The sequence below is a fragment of the Filobasidium floriforme genome (genome assembly GCF_021052385.1).
Source record: "Filobasidium floriforme strain CBS 6241 chromosome Unknown HD553scaffold_8, whole genome shotgun sequence".
NCBI classification, from domain to species: domain Eukaryota; kingdom Fungi; phylum Basidiomycota; class Tremellomycetes; order Filobasidiales; family Filobasidiaceae; genus Filobasidium; species Filobasidium floriforme.
In genome coordinates, this window is record NW_025763629.1 from 1 (window position 1) to 15072 (window position 15072).

A 15072-nucleotide genomic window follows, 5' to 3' on the forward strand; every position below is an offset into this window, starting at 1 on the left:
CGCGACGTTCTGTATGTCGGGTGGTGTTCGTATGAATACCTATCAACCGCCAACGGAGGAACGAGGGGACAAACTCACCGGGTAGTGATACGTCCATGCTGAAGTATCCAAAGCGGTACCGCGAAGGGCATGATGAGTCTCCGCAAGCCAGCACAAGACATACTGTTCACGAGGGGTAAGGTGTAAGGTGAGCAACGAAAGGACGGGGCGTCTGGAGGGAAGACATACCGAGAAAACATCCGTGCGGGTGGCATCTTGATACCGTGCAGAGTCAACGATATATATAGCCTTCTCGGGAATGTCGATTGCAACCGCAAACCAATGTTCCCGGTTGACGTTCCAGGGCATGACAAAGAGGTTAGCTTCGAACAGGTCGATGCCATTCTAAGAAGGGATGGCGAACAAGTATGTTGTAAGTTTGAAAGTTTCAATTGACGGCGTAGTAAAAGTATTTGCTCACCTGCTCGAAGTACGGAAGTTGGGTGGGACTCCCATCTACGGCACCGAGATAACGCGCTCCCTGCTGGTATTTGGATGTGAGGATCTGTCCGATCACGGTCGGGCCGACGATCACCTTCGCGGAGCTACCGGAATGATTGGGAGCGTTGTTCGCGGGGGTGTTCGCGCGGCATTCGACCAAGTACAGATACGACTCAATTGCTGCATCGTGTAACCAGTATCCAGGCCGGAAGCGGGAGTAGAACTTCGCGGTGGGAAAGGCCGTAAGCATCGTGGCCGGCGGGTCAACGTAGTGATTAGATTGGGAGCGGCCGGGTTGCAGAGGCGGGTAGTGTTCCTCCGGATCCCAATCACGAGGCTTTGCGCTCGCCTCCATGATGGACTGAGCCTAGAATTTGTAAAAGAGAAGAGAAAAGTTTAAACGAAAGTTAACAACGCTATGGGTTCTTGAGCTCGCCTACCCTAGTCTTCAATGCGTGACTCAGTGGATCCTCGAAGCGGAAAGAGCTCGGAACGAGCGGTACTTCAGCCACCGAGGCCCGATTGTTGGCTAGTTGGGCAAGTGGGGCAGCTGGATCACGCTGACCCATGGCGGCCTGGAGGACGGGAGGTTGAGATACTTTGAGGAGGGAGGGAAGACCCATGGGAAGTGATGGAATCGGGGTCGGGGCAGGGGCTGCGATGGCCTCTCGGCGTCGTCGTTCCTCCTGTTCGGAGTACATCAGCACGGCGGCAGCTGGCGTAAGTCCCGCATCTGTATCGCGAGGAGGAAGAAGGAGATGAGATTATGAGATTAGAACAGGATGCTGCCTCATCGTTCAGAACACGTACCCATAGTATCAGCCGCTAAGGCAGTAATGACCGTTTGGTAATCTGCAAGACTGCGTGTGAGGTCGATAGGCTTCAGATACGAGGGGAGAGAGAAGTCCTCAAGTTGAGCGTGATCTCTAGACAGCCATGTCGAGCAATGTGACTTACAGGAATGGCAGAGTTGGCCGGTGCGTCTAGAGCGGCAGCGAGAGCCGAAGAGGCAGCAGCGAGCTGTTCGCGGGCAGATTGGGGAGGTTGAGGAAGGTCTCGCGTACCGGACTCCCATCCGACGGGAGGTTTGAGCCCAGCAAAAAGACGGGAGGGGATAGTTGTAGCCGCAACGGGAGGTGGCCGCGCCGCGCTGGATGTGACTACGGGAGTAGCACCCCTCTCCCGTTCTTTGCCCTTATCACGAGCGGTCAGGGCGGGGATCCTCTTGCCGCCAAGGCCACTGTTATCGTCGTCGTCGTCGTCGTCAGGCAATAGGTCAAGGCCAGTCCAGGACCAGTCAGCGGCATCGCGGAGCAAAAGATCCTCCTCAAACTGGGCCTTGTCTTCAGCAGCCTGCTGCCGGTAGTTCTTCATCCTCTCGTCGTTGCGCTTCATCCTCTCGTGGGAGTGCTTTTTGTCCAACTCATTAATAAACATGAGGTGACTCTCGTCGAGGTCCTTCATCCTCTCGTCGTGGTGCTTTTTGTCCAGCTCATTAATAAGCATGTGGTGATTGAGCGTCGTGCGAGGAGAGGGAGGATGAGGTGGAGACGGTGGAGGGGCAGATGGGCCTGCCTGGGGAAGAGGGGGCTCGTTTGGAACGAGGCGGGGCGAGGGTGTACGCGAGAGGTTCAAGTCGATTCGCCCACCCGCGAACTTGTCGCGCCAGAATTTCGGACCGTTCGCGGGGACAAGTTGTGGAAATTCCTCTTGCGGACAAAGGCATGGAGAGGCGAAACAGTTACACCCGACGGATGAGAGATCATCAGGTGCATCCTGATCGGTTCCCGTCGCAGATGCGATGACGGCGGCTATGATATCAGTTGGTTTGCCTGCCAACTTGGTGACCTCTTTATCTTCTTCATTGAGGAGATCGCGGAGGGAGGAAGAGGTGGGGGTGGGTGCCAGCGTAATGCGAGCACTTTGGTCGGGGGTGACAGGGTTGGAGGAGTTGGCGGGGACAGACATGGTAGAAGTAAATGGATTTGCTGGATTAGGTTGTAATTACGAGTAGTAGATGCGGAAGGTGAGAAGGAGGAGAAAGGCAGAACATACGAGAGGGAGCGGTGCGCATGGTGTAGTATATCAAAGTTTGCGTCTCATATATGAGATATGGGCCGGGAACAGCGAGACCTCTAGGTGTCGAAGATGGAGTACAGTTGGCTGAAACGATGGCAGAGTTCTTTTGTCGTGGGATGTTTCAAGCATGCATGGTGTAATGTCTATTGTATGGCAGAGTTGGTCTTTTGTTGTGCGAATGTAGGTTTGTTTTCTTTTTGTTTTTTACCTTTGTTATGTTTGTTTGTTCGCGGGTCATCTCGTGTTTGCGGGGAGACTTTGTTTACTGTTTGATGGGGATTGAATCATTCGCTTCGTGTTCGCGCGAACGATGCGTGGGCGCGTCTCTTAGCTTAGTAAAGCAGAGAAAAATTGTGAACCCGAGCGATTGTCAATCTCTCACGCGCGCCAGGGATAGGTGCACAGCCGAGGGCCCAGAGCCAGCTAGTCACGTGATTCGTTTCCACGCATTTCCACAGACCCTTTCACAAAGTACAGTATCAAGTACACACGCTACTCTCACGGGCGGGATATCAGCTCGAATGCTGCTTGTTTGGAGTCGGCAATAGTCTATCGTAATTTCATCGCGCATAAAGAAACCAAAAAGCCCGGGACAATGAGGTAAGGAGAGGATAATCTAGCAGGAACGGAGAAGAATGATCGTAAAATCGCGAGAGCTCGGCAAGCGACGATTAGCGGGTGATTGATGTGATGCACACCGTCGAGGGAAATGATGAGAAAGGGGACTGATACTCGACGGCGACAGGTGATGATGATGGTGAGGACGAGGAGCCGTCTCGAGGTCGATAAGCGGACGAAGAGATTCTAGGCCGATGCGCTGATGATAGTCCAATGGTAAACGTTCGAAAAGAGGTGAAGAAAGCGACCCAGTACGGGTCCGTCTAAGGATCCGGCGAATGCGTCTAGGAAGGAGGAGCTCGAGGAGTGAACTTGAGCTGAAGCCCGTCCTTGGGGAAGAGAGTGCACAACACCCTGAAGAGGCGTAAGGGGCCGACGGTTAGCGTTCTGACATCGAGCTTGGGTGCTAAACGCTTCCAGTTCAAACTCACTGAGTTTCGGAGCTCTCAGGGGTCACCTTGTGCTCCCAATCCATCAACACCGAAGCGCTTCCGATGACGGCAGCCAAGTGCATAGAAGCGTATTGCACACCGATACACTGGAAAAGAGGGGCCAAACTCGTCTGATCAGCCTCTCTCCCAATTATTGCACACGAAGCTCGGCTCTCGACCCACCTTGTGAGGTCCACTTCCCCAGACCATATAGTTCTGAGGATACTTGTCGGCCAAGACCTGCTCTCCGTCTTCCTTGGGGATCCATCGTTCCGGGATAAACTTGTCCGGCTCAGGGTAAGATGTAGCGTCATGCGTCGAGTCCCAGAACGAGGGGATGACCATGGTCCCTGAAGGTACGGTGTAATCGTCGGCGAGCTTGAAGGCTTTGCGGGTCTTGTAGGGTACCTAGCGGTGCGAAGGCGAGAAAAGCAGGTGAGTGATCACATTCTTCTCTCTCTACGCTGAATGTTGGCCTGGCAAGGTGGACTCACCATGATGACAGGGGGGGTCAGACGCAACGACTCTTTGACACACGCCCTAGTGTAAACCATGTCGTCGACCATGTCCAACGTAGTAGCCTGCTCGAGATCTCCACCCCGGATCCTGTACTGCTCCTCCCTGACCTTGGCCAAGATCTCTGGGTGCTCAGACATGCGCTGGAATAGGAAGACGATGGCCGAGGTCATGGCGTCCTGCGAAGCGAACAGGAACGAGAGAACGACCATGGCGATCTCGTGATCGGTGTATTCCCGGGAGAGCACCCGACGTTGTTCCTCTTCCCCTGATCCCTGACGAGCCTGGATCATCTCCCCGATCCAGGCGTCGAGCAAACAAGTAGGTTCGTTGCCCTCGGCCATGTACCTCTTAGAAGAGGCGGCGGCGGCGGTCAAGTGTTTCATGGCGACCTTTCGGGCCTGACAGGCATTGTACACGTTAGTCCCCGGAAGCGCGAGGGGGAAGTTGACGAGCTGAAGAGCGACGGTGATCAACCAGTACTTGTCCGAGATCTCGGCGGCGGCAGCGTCGTCCATGTGGTTCCCGGTAAACACCCTCAACGAGGTCTCCATGTTGAGGTCTCGCATGGCCATCATATAAGGTTTAGGCTCCGGGGTGGGGTCCGACATCCACTGTTTGAAGTACTTGCGGTAGATGTTCTCCTGGATCGGGAGGTAGATCGAGAGGGCCTTTTTGGTGAACAAGACATTGAGTGCTTTACGGTAGTCGGCGTGGACCTTGCCGTGCAAGAACACCCTACGGAACGCGAATCGAGGGTTGTAAGTATTCCGATCGATCTGCATACTTCATGCTGTTGAGATCGAAAACGCACCAGTTCTCCTTCAACAAGATGGGCTTGGCCGACGAAGTCAAACAAGGCTCGGCATAAGTCGGCGAGTTCAAGATCTTTCTCGAATACTCGTTGGAGGAAGCGATGACGATGAAGCTGCGAATTCGTAATGGTGTACCTGATATCAGCCTTCTGTCCTTCTACCATTCCGAAGAGTGTCCGGCCAAACCGGGCCTCGCGACTCACATGTTGAAGACGCTCGTCACGCTCAACTCTCCACTCGCCCACTGCCGCTTGTACCCCTCCAACCTCGGATCCATCGAGTCCTTGAACTTGCCGATGAGGGGGATGGTCCATTTGGCACCGGGGAGGTGGGCCTTCTTGTACCTGTACACGGCCTGCGGGAGGAAGTTAGGGGGTTGTAGCGACACTTGTAAGTGATCATACCAAAACAATTGGTTGTGTCGAGGACAAGGTGCTCACCTGCTCGAGCACCAACAGGGTCGCGATCATGGCCAGAAGACTCCCCAAGACCTGCTTGTTCATCCACCCCCCTTGTTGTCCCAAGGTCGAGCTCGAACTCCCCTCGGCCGACCATGACGAACCGGGCCAGAAAGAGGACGAGGAGAAGACGTGTCGCTTGATCTCGTCGGCGGTACTTGCAAACAATCCGAACTTGGCCAGCGAGTCGGCTACGAGCGAGGGGAGGGGAAGAGAGGAGAGAGCGTTGGGGGTAGCCGTAGCCAGAGTGGCCGCTTGCGAAACGTTTTGCATGGCGGAGAAAAAGGAGATAGAGGTACTTGTTGTTTCTATTGCGAGGTCGAGGTGTTTCCGATAGTGATGGTTGTGATAAAACCAAGAGTATATGTCAATCTGCTCTTCTCGATCGGATCGATGTGCTGGTTGAGAATTGATAAGTTGATGGTTATTGGCCGTTGTTGGTGTTGATCAAACGAATGTGAATGCGGGCGACGACAACTACGTCGACAACTATGCAACTATAGTCTCTTGGGATCGCTGCTGTTTTGCCTCCAAGTGCCGGTATCGTCCGTCGGTACGAGTGGAGATCGATTGAGCTGAAATCGACGTTTCGTCGTTCGTCCCCGGTAGGTTGTGTTACCAAATCTCGAGAAAGACATCGAACCACCTTTTTCTCTCGCGCGCTCTCTCTCTCTCTCTCTCTCGTTCCCCCTCCACGCGCCGCTCCCGCTCGTCCCCGTCGGCCGCCACCCACCGGGCAAATACAAAACAAAACCATCTCCCCCTCCCTCCGCGGCCCCTGACCACGCGTTCCAAGCCACCACGATCTCGATCCACCCACGCCCCCTCGTTCTAGCGCCGTGGGTTTACCGGTTGACTGCGAAGAGCTGACAAACGGGCGGGGGTGCGACGATTCCCGCGGTCCTAACTTTTGTTAGGGACGCGATCTTTTTCTTAGGGGCGCGATTTTTTGACGGCACAAGGGCACGAGGAAGCAAATTTACTTCCGGATTTGCGCACGGCTTCTGCAGCATATATGATACAAGTTGTCAAGTTAAAACTCGACCTTCAATATGGCTTCAAATCACTTGAATCTGTGAGGATATGACACTAAGCGACCAATGTACCAGAATCTCCAAAAAGAACGGATTTTGAAGAGGTTGCTACTAGCAACTTGACTGTCTGAAACACAGGCCTGAGATGCGCGAAATCACGGATTATTTGCTTCCGGCGCGCAGGTCTGAGTTCCCCTCCCTCTCACGCCTCGATATTTGCTTCCGAAAAAGATCGCGTCTCTAAGAAAAAGATCGCGTCCCTAACAAAAGTTGCGGTCCTCGGTTTCGCGATCGATGGGATCATCGTGTTTCATCTTTCGTCGTCAGCATTTCGCCCGGCAAAAGGGAGCCGGTTTGTGGTCTCGCCTCGACGGGTTCGTGTGTGGCATGTGTGATACATACCTGTCAGTTGGTCCCAACCTTTCAGCTTGTCCGGCATACCGAAATCCTTAAACAGCACGTTCAGTGAGACGCTTACAAGCAAGAGCCAAAAGTCCGTAGCTCATGCAATATGATTTGGTTATTATCCTCTTCCAGTCTATATCCGAGGCTGGGTTCGAGGCTTCGCGAGATTCCAGCTCGATGTTCGTAGGAGCTCGACACTCGCATCACATCTAGACGGCTTTTGTGAGCGAGATGAGCATGCGTTTCCACTACGGTGATCCTAGCATCGCACAATGTCACTTCGCCAAGATCCTACTTCTCCCGACTAAAACCATCAGTCACGACTAAATCATCACATCTCACATCGGACAACAACAACAATTACACAGGACGCAGAGCGATTACATTACAAGGTTCGATTCGGTTCAGAGGCAGGTCAAGAAAGGAAAAGCAAAGAAGGGATACAAGAGACCGATTCAAAAGGCAGGTCGACCAAGGAGAAGAAGAAACAGGGTGGGAGGATACAAGACAGGTCACGGCTAGAAGATAGAAACACAGAGGGAGGAAGAGGAAGAGAAGGAGAGAGAAATCGTCCGCTTAGGGGGAACAAGGAAAGGGTAGGCGAGTTTGGCCGTGCCAGGTAGTGAGGAAGGCGCCGGGCTACGTGTTCTCCGCTCAATTCCTACATCCCCCCCCCATGAAAACGTCCGGTGATGCGAATAAACCAAACGTTCCAATCAGCCAACAATCGCCGACTATGGAACCACCGAAAACGCGAAGTCGAAGGGATGTCCCTACTCACACGTCGCACAAGAGGTTCTTTTCCAGGATAAACTTGCCCTCCTTGTACCGCTGATCGTCGACGTACGCCTTGTCCTAACCGGGGAGGAGCGCGAAAGGCGAACGACGTATGAAGACCGCATACGAACAGCGGTCGGGACGATCAGAGTGAGTAGAGGAGGGGGGAAGTCGTGATGGAATGATGGGATTATGGAGTCGTAGCGATGACATAGGAGGTAGAAGGGATATGGCACATCAGCTCGCCTGTCCTTGGCTCGAGAATTCACCACGACTTACGTATTTCCATCCCAAGATCGCTTTACACTTTCCACACTGAATGTCCCTCACGGTATGTAACCCGGTCGTCATCCGACGATCTTGCGGGTCGCCCAAGTTGATATTGACGCTATTGCGCGTGTGTCGCATGGGGATCAAGACGAGGTTCCGTTTCAATTCAGATGACCGTGGGTTTTGCATGAAATTCAGGTGGTCATGCCGTTCGTTTCGTACGGAAGATTGTAGTTCGAGGTGGTAACAGATCGTGATTCGCAGCATCGAACGGTGATGTTTCAGACCCGCATGTGATCATGGAAGGTGGCACCAGCCATCAGCACTACAAACGTCCGATCAAAGATGTAGAAACCCTCGAAAAAGACCCGGACTTACACAAGGTCGAACAAGAAGGCCTTTCCGTACTGTCCATTAAAGTTCTGTTCAATCACAATGCGAGACCGAGATGAGGATCAGTCAATCGGACCGAGGAATATGCAAGAAAGCGGCGACCCCCAGACTGACCTTGCTGATAAGACATTCGACGAGCGTCAAGTGGTTCTTGCACTTGTTACACCCGTACACCCTGCGTCCATGGAGGTAGGTCCGGTACGTCTTGCCCATTGTGTCGTGGAGGTGAGTTGATTGGTGCTTGACGGGTCGTTGGTGATATGCTTGGAGACTGGGAACGTGATGAAGCGTAACGAGATGCGGGACGGATGGATAGGAGAGCAAGTCTGGTGATCCGGGCTGTGCGACAGTCCCGGGTCGACAGTCAAATCCCTAGATGACGGTAGGATTGGAAACCCGATCAACCGGAGTGAAGTCCTCGGTTGAGGTTATCCCGGAGGACGGAGAGTCTGGCGAGAATCTCGTTGAAGGCTGTGTAGTTGATGTGAGTTTCAATCTTCTCCTTATTCCCTTTCCCCTCGGACGGTGAGAGGACGAGAGCAGAGATTACGTCGATTCCGACGAGAAGCTGGACGAATCCCTTTGGCAAGTTGGGTTGCTCACGTCCTCTTGTTCGTCCAAGGGAGCAAGGAAGGCGTCGTGTTGCGGTTGGTATGATATCTAGTGAAGATGATATAGTCTGGTCTGGTCTAGTCTGACCTGACCCTGATCCGTCATCGGTCTGAAAGGCGAATCAGCTCGAGGAAGCCCAACTCGACCTGACTAGCTGATCTGATGGATCTGATGAGCCATATCAATCGCTCGCCATCGCTCGGTATCGGCTTGATCCGGCAGTCCCACAGCGGAAGCAAATGACCGAAGGGGTCAGGTGAGCCGAGGGCCCAGAAAGCGACGCGCATCGAAGGGAGATGCCGAGAGAAGTAGAGCGAGTTTTGTTTCAGGATGATCATCAGGCATCAGGCTTATCAAGGACGGGGAAGCGCGCAGGGCCAGATCACGGGGAAGAGTGAGCAATGCGCAATGTTTTGATCCTGTCGATCACCTTTCCAGGTCCACCTCAGATAGAAAGAAGCAGAACGGTGCTTGGGTGGTACGGTGAGATTCGAGGTCGTCTTGCCAGAACAACAGACCGTAGATTCAAGCGTCTCATGATCCGATCATGGCATTTAGCTCATCAGAAGGCGGTCGCGCTGTGAGGGTGGGTGGTGGATCGAGCCAGATTCTGTTTCTCGGATCCGTTTGCGACTTCTCTTTCTTTTCCATTCCACTCCGATCTCGACTCGCGACTCGACCGTCCCATCACCTTTGTATCGTACCATCGTCATCGTCGTCTTTGCCTCGCATCATCATACGATCATACGAACACCCTTGGTCGCCACATCGTCCACATCTCAGCGAAGGACGTGACCTTGACCGTTCAAAACCTTAGTCAAAGGACCCTTCTTTCCCCCGATGAGCGTCTCTGACGAAGAAGACTTTCGGCAATCCGACGAGAACACCTACCTCGACCCCGACTCGCCTACCATCACCTACCTCACTCCATCTTCTCCCGCCTATCAGATCCTCCTGGAACGAGGATCTCGGACGAACAGCGAGGGTAGGAGGTTGTCTCGAGCTCAGGAGATGGCCATGGTCGAAAGGAAGGGCACGAGAAGGGTCAGTGGGGGTTTGAGGGTCGAGTCTGGAGGTCTGAGAAAGGTCAGGATGGACGAGTTGGATCCATCCCCTGATCGGGCGGAAAAGGTAGGGGAGCAAGATAAAGAGAACGTCAAGTATCGAGATACACCGCGACCGGTTCGGACGAGAGCTGTACGAGCGGAGATGGACAGTCCGGTACAGACCCCTTGTCCTGCGGTCCAGAGGATGAAGAAGCCCAGCTTGCAGGACTTGCAAGACCTGTCCCTTGAGATCGACACGACGGGCCAGACCGGCTGGAATGTCAGCAAATCCAGCCTCATGCCAGAAAGTCCTGCACCCAAGAGCAAGACCGCGAGACGATTGGACTACAATGTTGACAAAGAAGGACCGCGAAGGGGCGGCGATGGAAAAGTGGCGAGGTCCCCGGAAAGCCCGGCGACGATGACCTGTTTCGAGCAGGCGGGTCCTGATGCCGCTGACCGGACCGAGCTCACGACTCCTCGCCGTTCGATCGCCACCACGATCGTCGCCAAGCCGAAACCTGAAACTGCCGCAACTACTCCAAAGGCGACCACCAATACCGGCTCGACGGCTACCAACACCCCACCCGCTGCGCCCAGAAAACCTCCGACCCATAGCAATCCTCAACCCCAGATACACGCTCGCCGCAGCTCCCTCTCCAACCTCCTCGAGTCCCTGAAACGGACGTACAATAACACCACATCGACCTTGACCGCTACTTTCGTCGTCGTCGGACACGGGTCGGGTGTTCCAGAGAGACAGGTCGTTAGGAGGTTTCCTTCCCAGGTCGGACAAGGCGAAAGGAAGACGAAAATCGAGCAAGAGGAGAAGGTGAGAAGCCACAAGCAAGAGGTCGACGAGGGAGAAGATGGAGGCTGGGGAGGGAAACCTTACGATCCTGAGATGGCTAGAAAGAGCTGGATAGGCTGGGAGGACGATACCGAAATCCGACAAGATTGGAGGGAGAAACAACAGCAAGTGGAAGGTGATGACGGTCTTGACGAGAATGAGAACCCGAGGGAGGTACTGGCTAGGATCGCCAATGACAACGCCTTGAAAATCGAGGCGGCCAGCGAGGGTCGGGAGCAAGGGGAGGGGATGAACGAGGATAGCTCTGAGACCGTGTTAGGACTTTCGCTTGGGCTCGCAGAGCCATTCCAGGGTGGGCAAAGCGGTTGGAAAACTTTCGACACGGATACGGTTCAGGATCGGGTGAGTACTGCGAGCAAACTCTTCAAGAGGAAGAGCTTCGTGTACTTAATCGTCCTCTCAAACGTAGTCGATCGGCAAGCACGAAGAGCCACATCTGCAGCTCTTGGAAGACCTGACCATCTCCGATGTACCTCCGCCTCCTAAACCGGTCGAACTCCCTGCCGTCGCTCCCCCTCGGAAACCCATCGACTATCGCCACATCATTCATCTTGCTGCCAACGCCCTCGGCGAACCCAGACCTGAGCAGATCATCCATCATCCGGTGCTTGCCAAGATCGTCGCCGTCGCGCAGGTCGACTTTAATCAGGCGGTCATGGGCATCATGATGGAGGCCACGCAAGGTCCGTTGTATCAAGAGCATTACACCTTACACGATCTGTACTCGTAAGTCGTCAGCGATTGCGCCATCTAGCGAGTCTGGCGGGCTGGAAGATGACACCTTGCGGTCCTAGGTGGTATAAGGTTACGTTCAAGAGGAGAAAGGCAGAAGGTGATACGTTGCAAGCTTTGATTTTGGCTCTGGTTCAAGTTGGAACGGGTAGAGACCTTGGAGAGGCAAGTTGAAGATGGTTCAAGGCGATACTTTCGCTCGTACTAATTCTTAGCATACGCCGGTGTTGTAGAGGGAAGAGTCCACCCTCCAGGCAATCCAAGGCAAATCGACCGTCTTATGCGCGGTCCCTCTTGGCTATTGTATGGTTCACCCTCGCCATCTCCATCGACAGCCGAACGAGGAGCTGACAAGAGAGATCGAAAATGAGCTCATGGCGGGACGAGACCTGGCCACGCCCGAGATGGAAGCCGACGACGGCCTCACTGAGATGAGCGAGATATTGTCGGGGAGGAGCGTAAGTCAGTAGATTGTTACTGGTAGATCAATGCATTCTAAGCAGTTCGAAATATGTTTCAGGGTCCCTTGACACCTCCAGCGACACCGAAGCGGCGTTTCGACAAGGGCAAAGGGCGTGCAAGTGAGGCAGAAGACGACATCCTCCAGAAGGATCAGCTTGACCCGCAAGAGACACCCCCCCGGCCATCATCTGCTCTACCGATCTCGAACACCCAGTACAGCTTATTCCCGCGCGTCATCGGGATGGTCTCACACAAGCTACATGTGACGACGGAGTTGGCGCTGTTTCAGCCAGAAGTCTGCCGCGCGCTGGCGCTTGCGGGTATGACATGCGAACAGTTTCAGGACGTCATGTTCAAAGCGCAAGACCTGGATCAGGAGGAAATGAGCAAGCCCTGGCAGGAACGCGAGTTCGAGCCTGAAGATGGCAAGTGGAGGGCGTACCGGTATCATCAGTGCGTTGGCAGCTATGTCAGTCCGATGGTAACCGCGTTCGACGGCTGAGTCGGATCCTTGCAGAGCTTTGATCACGATCGCCCCGTTTGGAGAAGCCCAATACATTCAGCAGTTACCTGAATTTCAGAGAGCTATTATCTATCTGCTTATGATGTGTTTCGAATGGCCAGAAGATGATGTAAGTACAGCACGGAGCTGCTTCGGATCTCGGTCTCTCACCATCTTCACATGCGTATGCCCAATTACAGCCAGAAGGGTTTGTGAAGCGGCTGTCCGATGAGCACCATGTGGTCATTGATCACACGCCTTACAAGCCACCGACTCGATCTCCCAAAGTAAACATCAACCAAGGTCACGGCGCGCAGCCCAGTATGGTCACCGACAAACCCCAATTCGTTGCCACGGAAGACTGGTACGAGTACACTCGCACGCACGAATTGCAGATCGGGCCCTCAACCAAGATATGGCAGTCATCATCAGCATAGAACATCGTATCATAACACAACAGAGTGGTATCTTGTATACCTGTACAACACAGTAGACGCGAATCGGCACAAAATTCACAAAGCTGGGTATATGAGTAAGCGATTATGACATTCACCTGCCGCGAACCGATTAATAACCATCTAGCCGACGAGCGACTTCCATGGCCTGTTGATCCAGGACTGCTAGACTATGCGATGACCCGAGATCCCCTACAAATCGTCCGATCACGCTCGAACGAATGCGTCCCTCCCATTCTCGAACGAAATCTCCCTCACGAGTTCCGTACATCCGGAACAGAGCTGATCCAGAGTTGGGCGGTCCGTGTCGAATATCTCTGTTGTCCGGAAACGCCGAGGTTGACTGTGCTGCTGGTAAGTAGCATTTGAGGGGATCTGCACAGAGTGCCTTGGATCAGCAGTCGTCTTGTCAAGAACAGCTATAGCGAAATACGGACAGCTTGCGGTCACGACCTCATAGCGGCCGCCCGCGATGGTTCGTTTGCTAGTTTGAAGTGGCGTTTCAGCACAACTGCGGTCCGCCGCGTGAGCGATCGGACTTACTAGATCCAGAGCAAAGGGTATATCAAGGTGATCCATAACAGGAACACGATGATCGGCTATGAACCAACGTTAGAGAGGTGCGCAGCGGTCACGGAACGACGGTAGGCTCACCTCAGTCGTAAGGCTTGAAAACAGATTGGCAGGATGGACCATAACTTTTCGCGCCTGCTTTTCGAACGTGACCGCAAAACTATGCCCGTATCCTGTCGATTGTATGGCAGCACGGACAGCTGTTTCGGTGCCAGACACGGCAGTCAGCGATTTGCGAACAACAGTTTTGAAACGACGACACTACGATACATACCCAACAGGACACCTTCTTCGTCCCATCCCCAAATTTCCTTCTTCAAGATGAATTCCCGCATCGGCTGAAGGGAAGAACAGTATGCTTGACACCACTCGTGAAGACCGGCTTGATCTATCCCGTTGCCTTCCTCGTCGGCATTCTCGACATCGCGGATCTGCGCAGAGCCCGAGTGCGACGCGAATGGGGAGTCTCCATCATCGTCCGCCATGGAAGTCCACGTAGGATACCCTTTGGCAACCCGTCTGGCTTTCCATTTGGACCAGGTCTTCCGCTCGTTCCAAGTGCTGTTCCTGCCTCGATCCGTGGCCTTTGCCTTGATATCGAGTTTGACCTTGCCACTCCCACTCGAGAAATGGGGATCATACGTCTTGTCGCTACTGCCTCTGTATGCCGGTTCGTGTGGCATGACAGTGGATATGACGATCGCTTCGAGAGGCACTTGCTTCAAGTTCGGAGTCAGGTCAATCTGAGTATTGGGCGCAGCCATCAGCGTATTGTAAAGAGAGCAGGTAAGTGGCTCGTGCGAGCTTACCGTAAAGTTGAAATCGGTAATGGTGTCCGTCTGGGTGTCCGTTCTCCATCCTCCTTTACCGTCGGAAACTTGAACATATCGATTTTCTGTATGCTCTCCTACAAAAGCTTGATACAGTTAGTTTCCAGAACACCAAGGGGCTATGAAAGATCAATAACGACTTGCCTTTGCATCTCAGTTTCAAGGTGGGTCTAGCCAAGGCTTGTTGTCGTAGGTATGCCTTCAAAGTCACAGCTAGTAGCGGCAAGATACAGTGTGAGTCAAAGGGGCAGATTTGAATTCCGCGAGCATCTTTGACGAACGATCATGCAATTCCTTGGCATAAATCACGACATTGCCTTCCGAGGTGATACGATGCTTGAAATGCTCGAACGCATGATCTTCTGCTGTGTCCGTCAGCTTGGGTTCTGCATGATCAGGCGAGCTGAACAAGTGCCAATTTTCCTTTGGTGGCCTACGGACTCCTGCCACATTGATATCGGGCGGTTCGAGATGCGATGCGGCTTCTTCGTATGAGGGGAGTTGTTGCCAATTCGAAGATGATCCGCTCGCCACCCCTTGGACTTCGTCCGTTGTCAACAGGCTATTGAGCCGTGCTTCTTCTTGTTTATCTCGCTTGTGATCCATGACATCTACTTCCCAGGAAGATCAAAGTGATACCCTTCAATAGCAGCCAGCCTATTGGCGAGGCGATCCGTAGTTCCGTGGTCAATCGTACATCAACCTGCACTTTG

The 15072-nt window shown here is 53.6% G+C and overlaps 4 protein-coding genes across 4 annotated transcripts; 1 reads left to right on the forward strand and 3 right to left on the reverse strand.

Annotated features, from left to right (window-relative positions):
- Positions 1-3461: 3461 nt before the first annotated feature.
- HD553DRAFT_270964 (cytochrome P450) lies at positions 3462-5442 on the reverse strand (the record flags this gene model as incomplete). Its single annotated transcript, XM_046177687.1, has 7 exons — positions 3462-3531; positions 3609-3715; positions 3792-4016; positions 4103-4862; positions 4939-5052; positions 5143-5294; positions 5380-5442. 7 exons carry the CDS (start codon positions 5440-5442, stop codon positions 3462-3464), a joined length of 1491 nt encoding a protein of 496 aa, XP_046037286.1.
- Positions 5443-7613: 2171 nt separating this feature from the next.
- HD553DRAFT_270857 (Yippee/Mis18) lies at positions 7614-8489 on the reverse strand (the record flags this gene model as incomplete). Its single annotated transcript, XM_046177682.1, has 4 exons — positions 7614-7691; positions 7893-8001; positions 8262-8305; positions 8391-8489. 4 exons carry the CDS (start codon positions 8487-8489, stop codon positions 7614-7616), a joined length of 330 nt encoding a protein of 109 aa, XP_046037287.1.
- Positions 8490-9728: 1239 nt separating this feature from the next.
- On the forward strand, positions 9729-12938 carry HD553DRAFT_369384 (uncharacterized protein; the record flags this gene model as incomplete). Its single annotated transcript, XM_046184153.1, has 7 exons — positions 9729-11147; positions 11215-11531; positions 11600-11675; positions 11771-11995; positions 12058-12452; positions 12517-12631; positions 12702-12938. The coding sequence occupies 7 exons, from the start codon at positions 9729-9731 to the stop codon at positions 12936-12938; spliced, it is 2784 nt and encodes a 927-aa protein (XP_046037288.1).
- Positions 12757-15009, reverse strand: HD553DRAFT_309232 (uncharacterized protein). Its single transcript, XM_046179659.1, has 8 exons — positions 14641-15009; positions 14504-14572; positions 14339-14436; positions 13804-14272; positions 13611-13729; positions 13500-13555; positions 13394-13440; positions 12757-13331 (listed from the first exon to the last, which is right to left on the reverse strand). Exons 1-8 carry the CDS (start codon positions 14963-14965, stop codon positions 13069-13071), a joined length of 1446 nt encoding a protein of 481 aa, XP_046037289.1. The 5' UTR covers positions 14966-15009; the 3' UTR covers positions 12757-13068.
- Positions 15010-15072: the final 63 nt, after the last annotated feature.

Excerpts from the sequence above, each read along its gene's own strand:
- HD553DRAFT_309232 (XM_046179659.1), bottom strand. The coding sequence starts at position 14,965 with ATGGATCACAAGCGAGATAAACAAGAAGAAGCACGGCTCAATAGCCTG. Across the intron at positions 14,573-14,640 it reads TGCCAAGGAATTGCATGATC|CTGTGACTTTGAAGGCATAC; the intron begins GTTCGTCAAAGA and ends TGCCGCTACTAG. Across the intron at positions 13,556-13,610 it reads TTTCAAGCCTTACGACTGAG|CCGATCATCGTGTTCCTGTT; the intron begins GTGAGCCTACCG and ends GTTGGTTCATAG.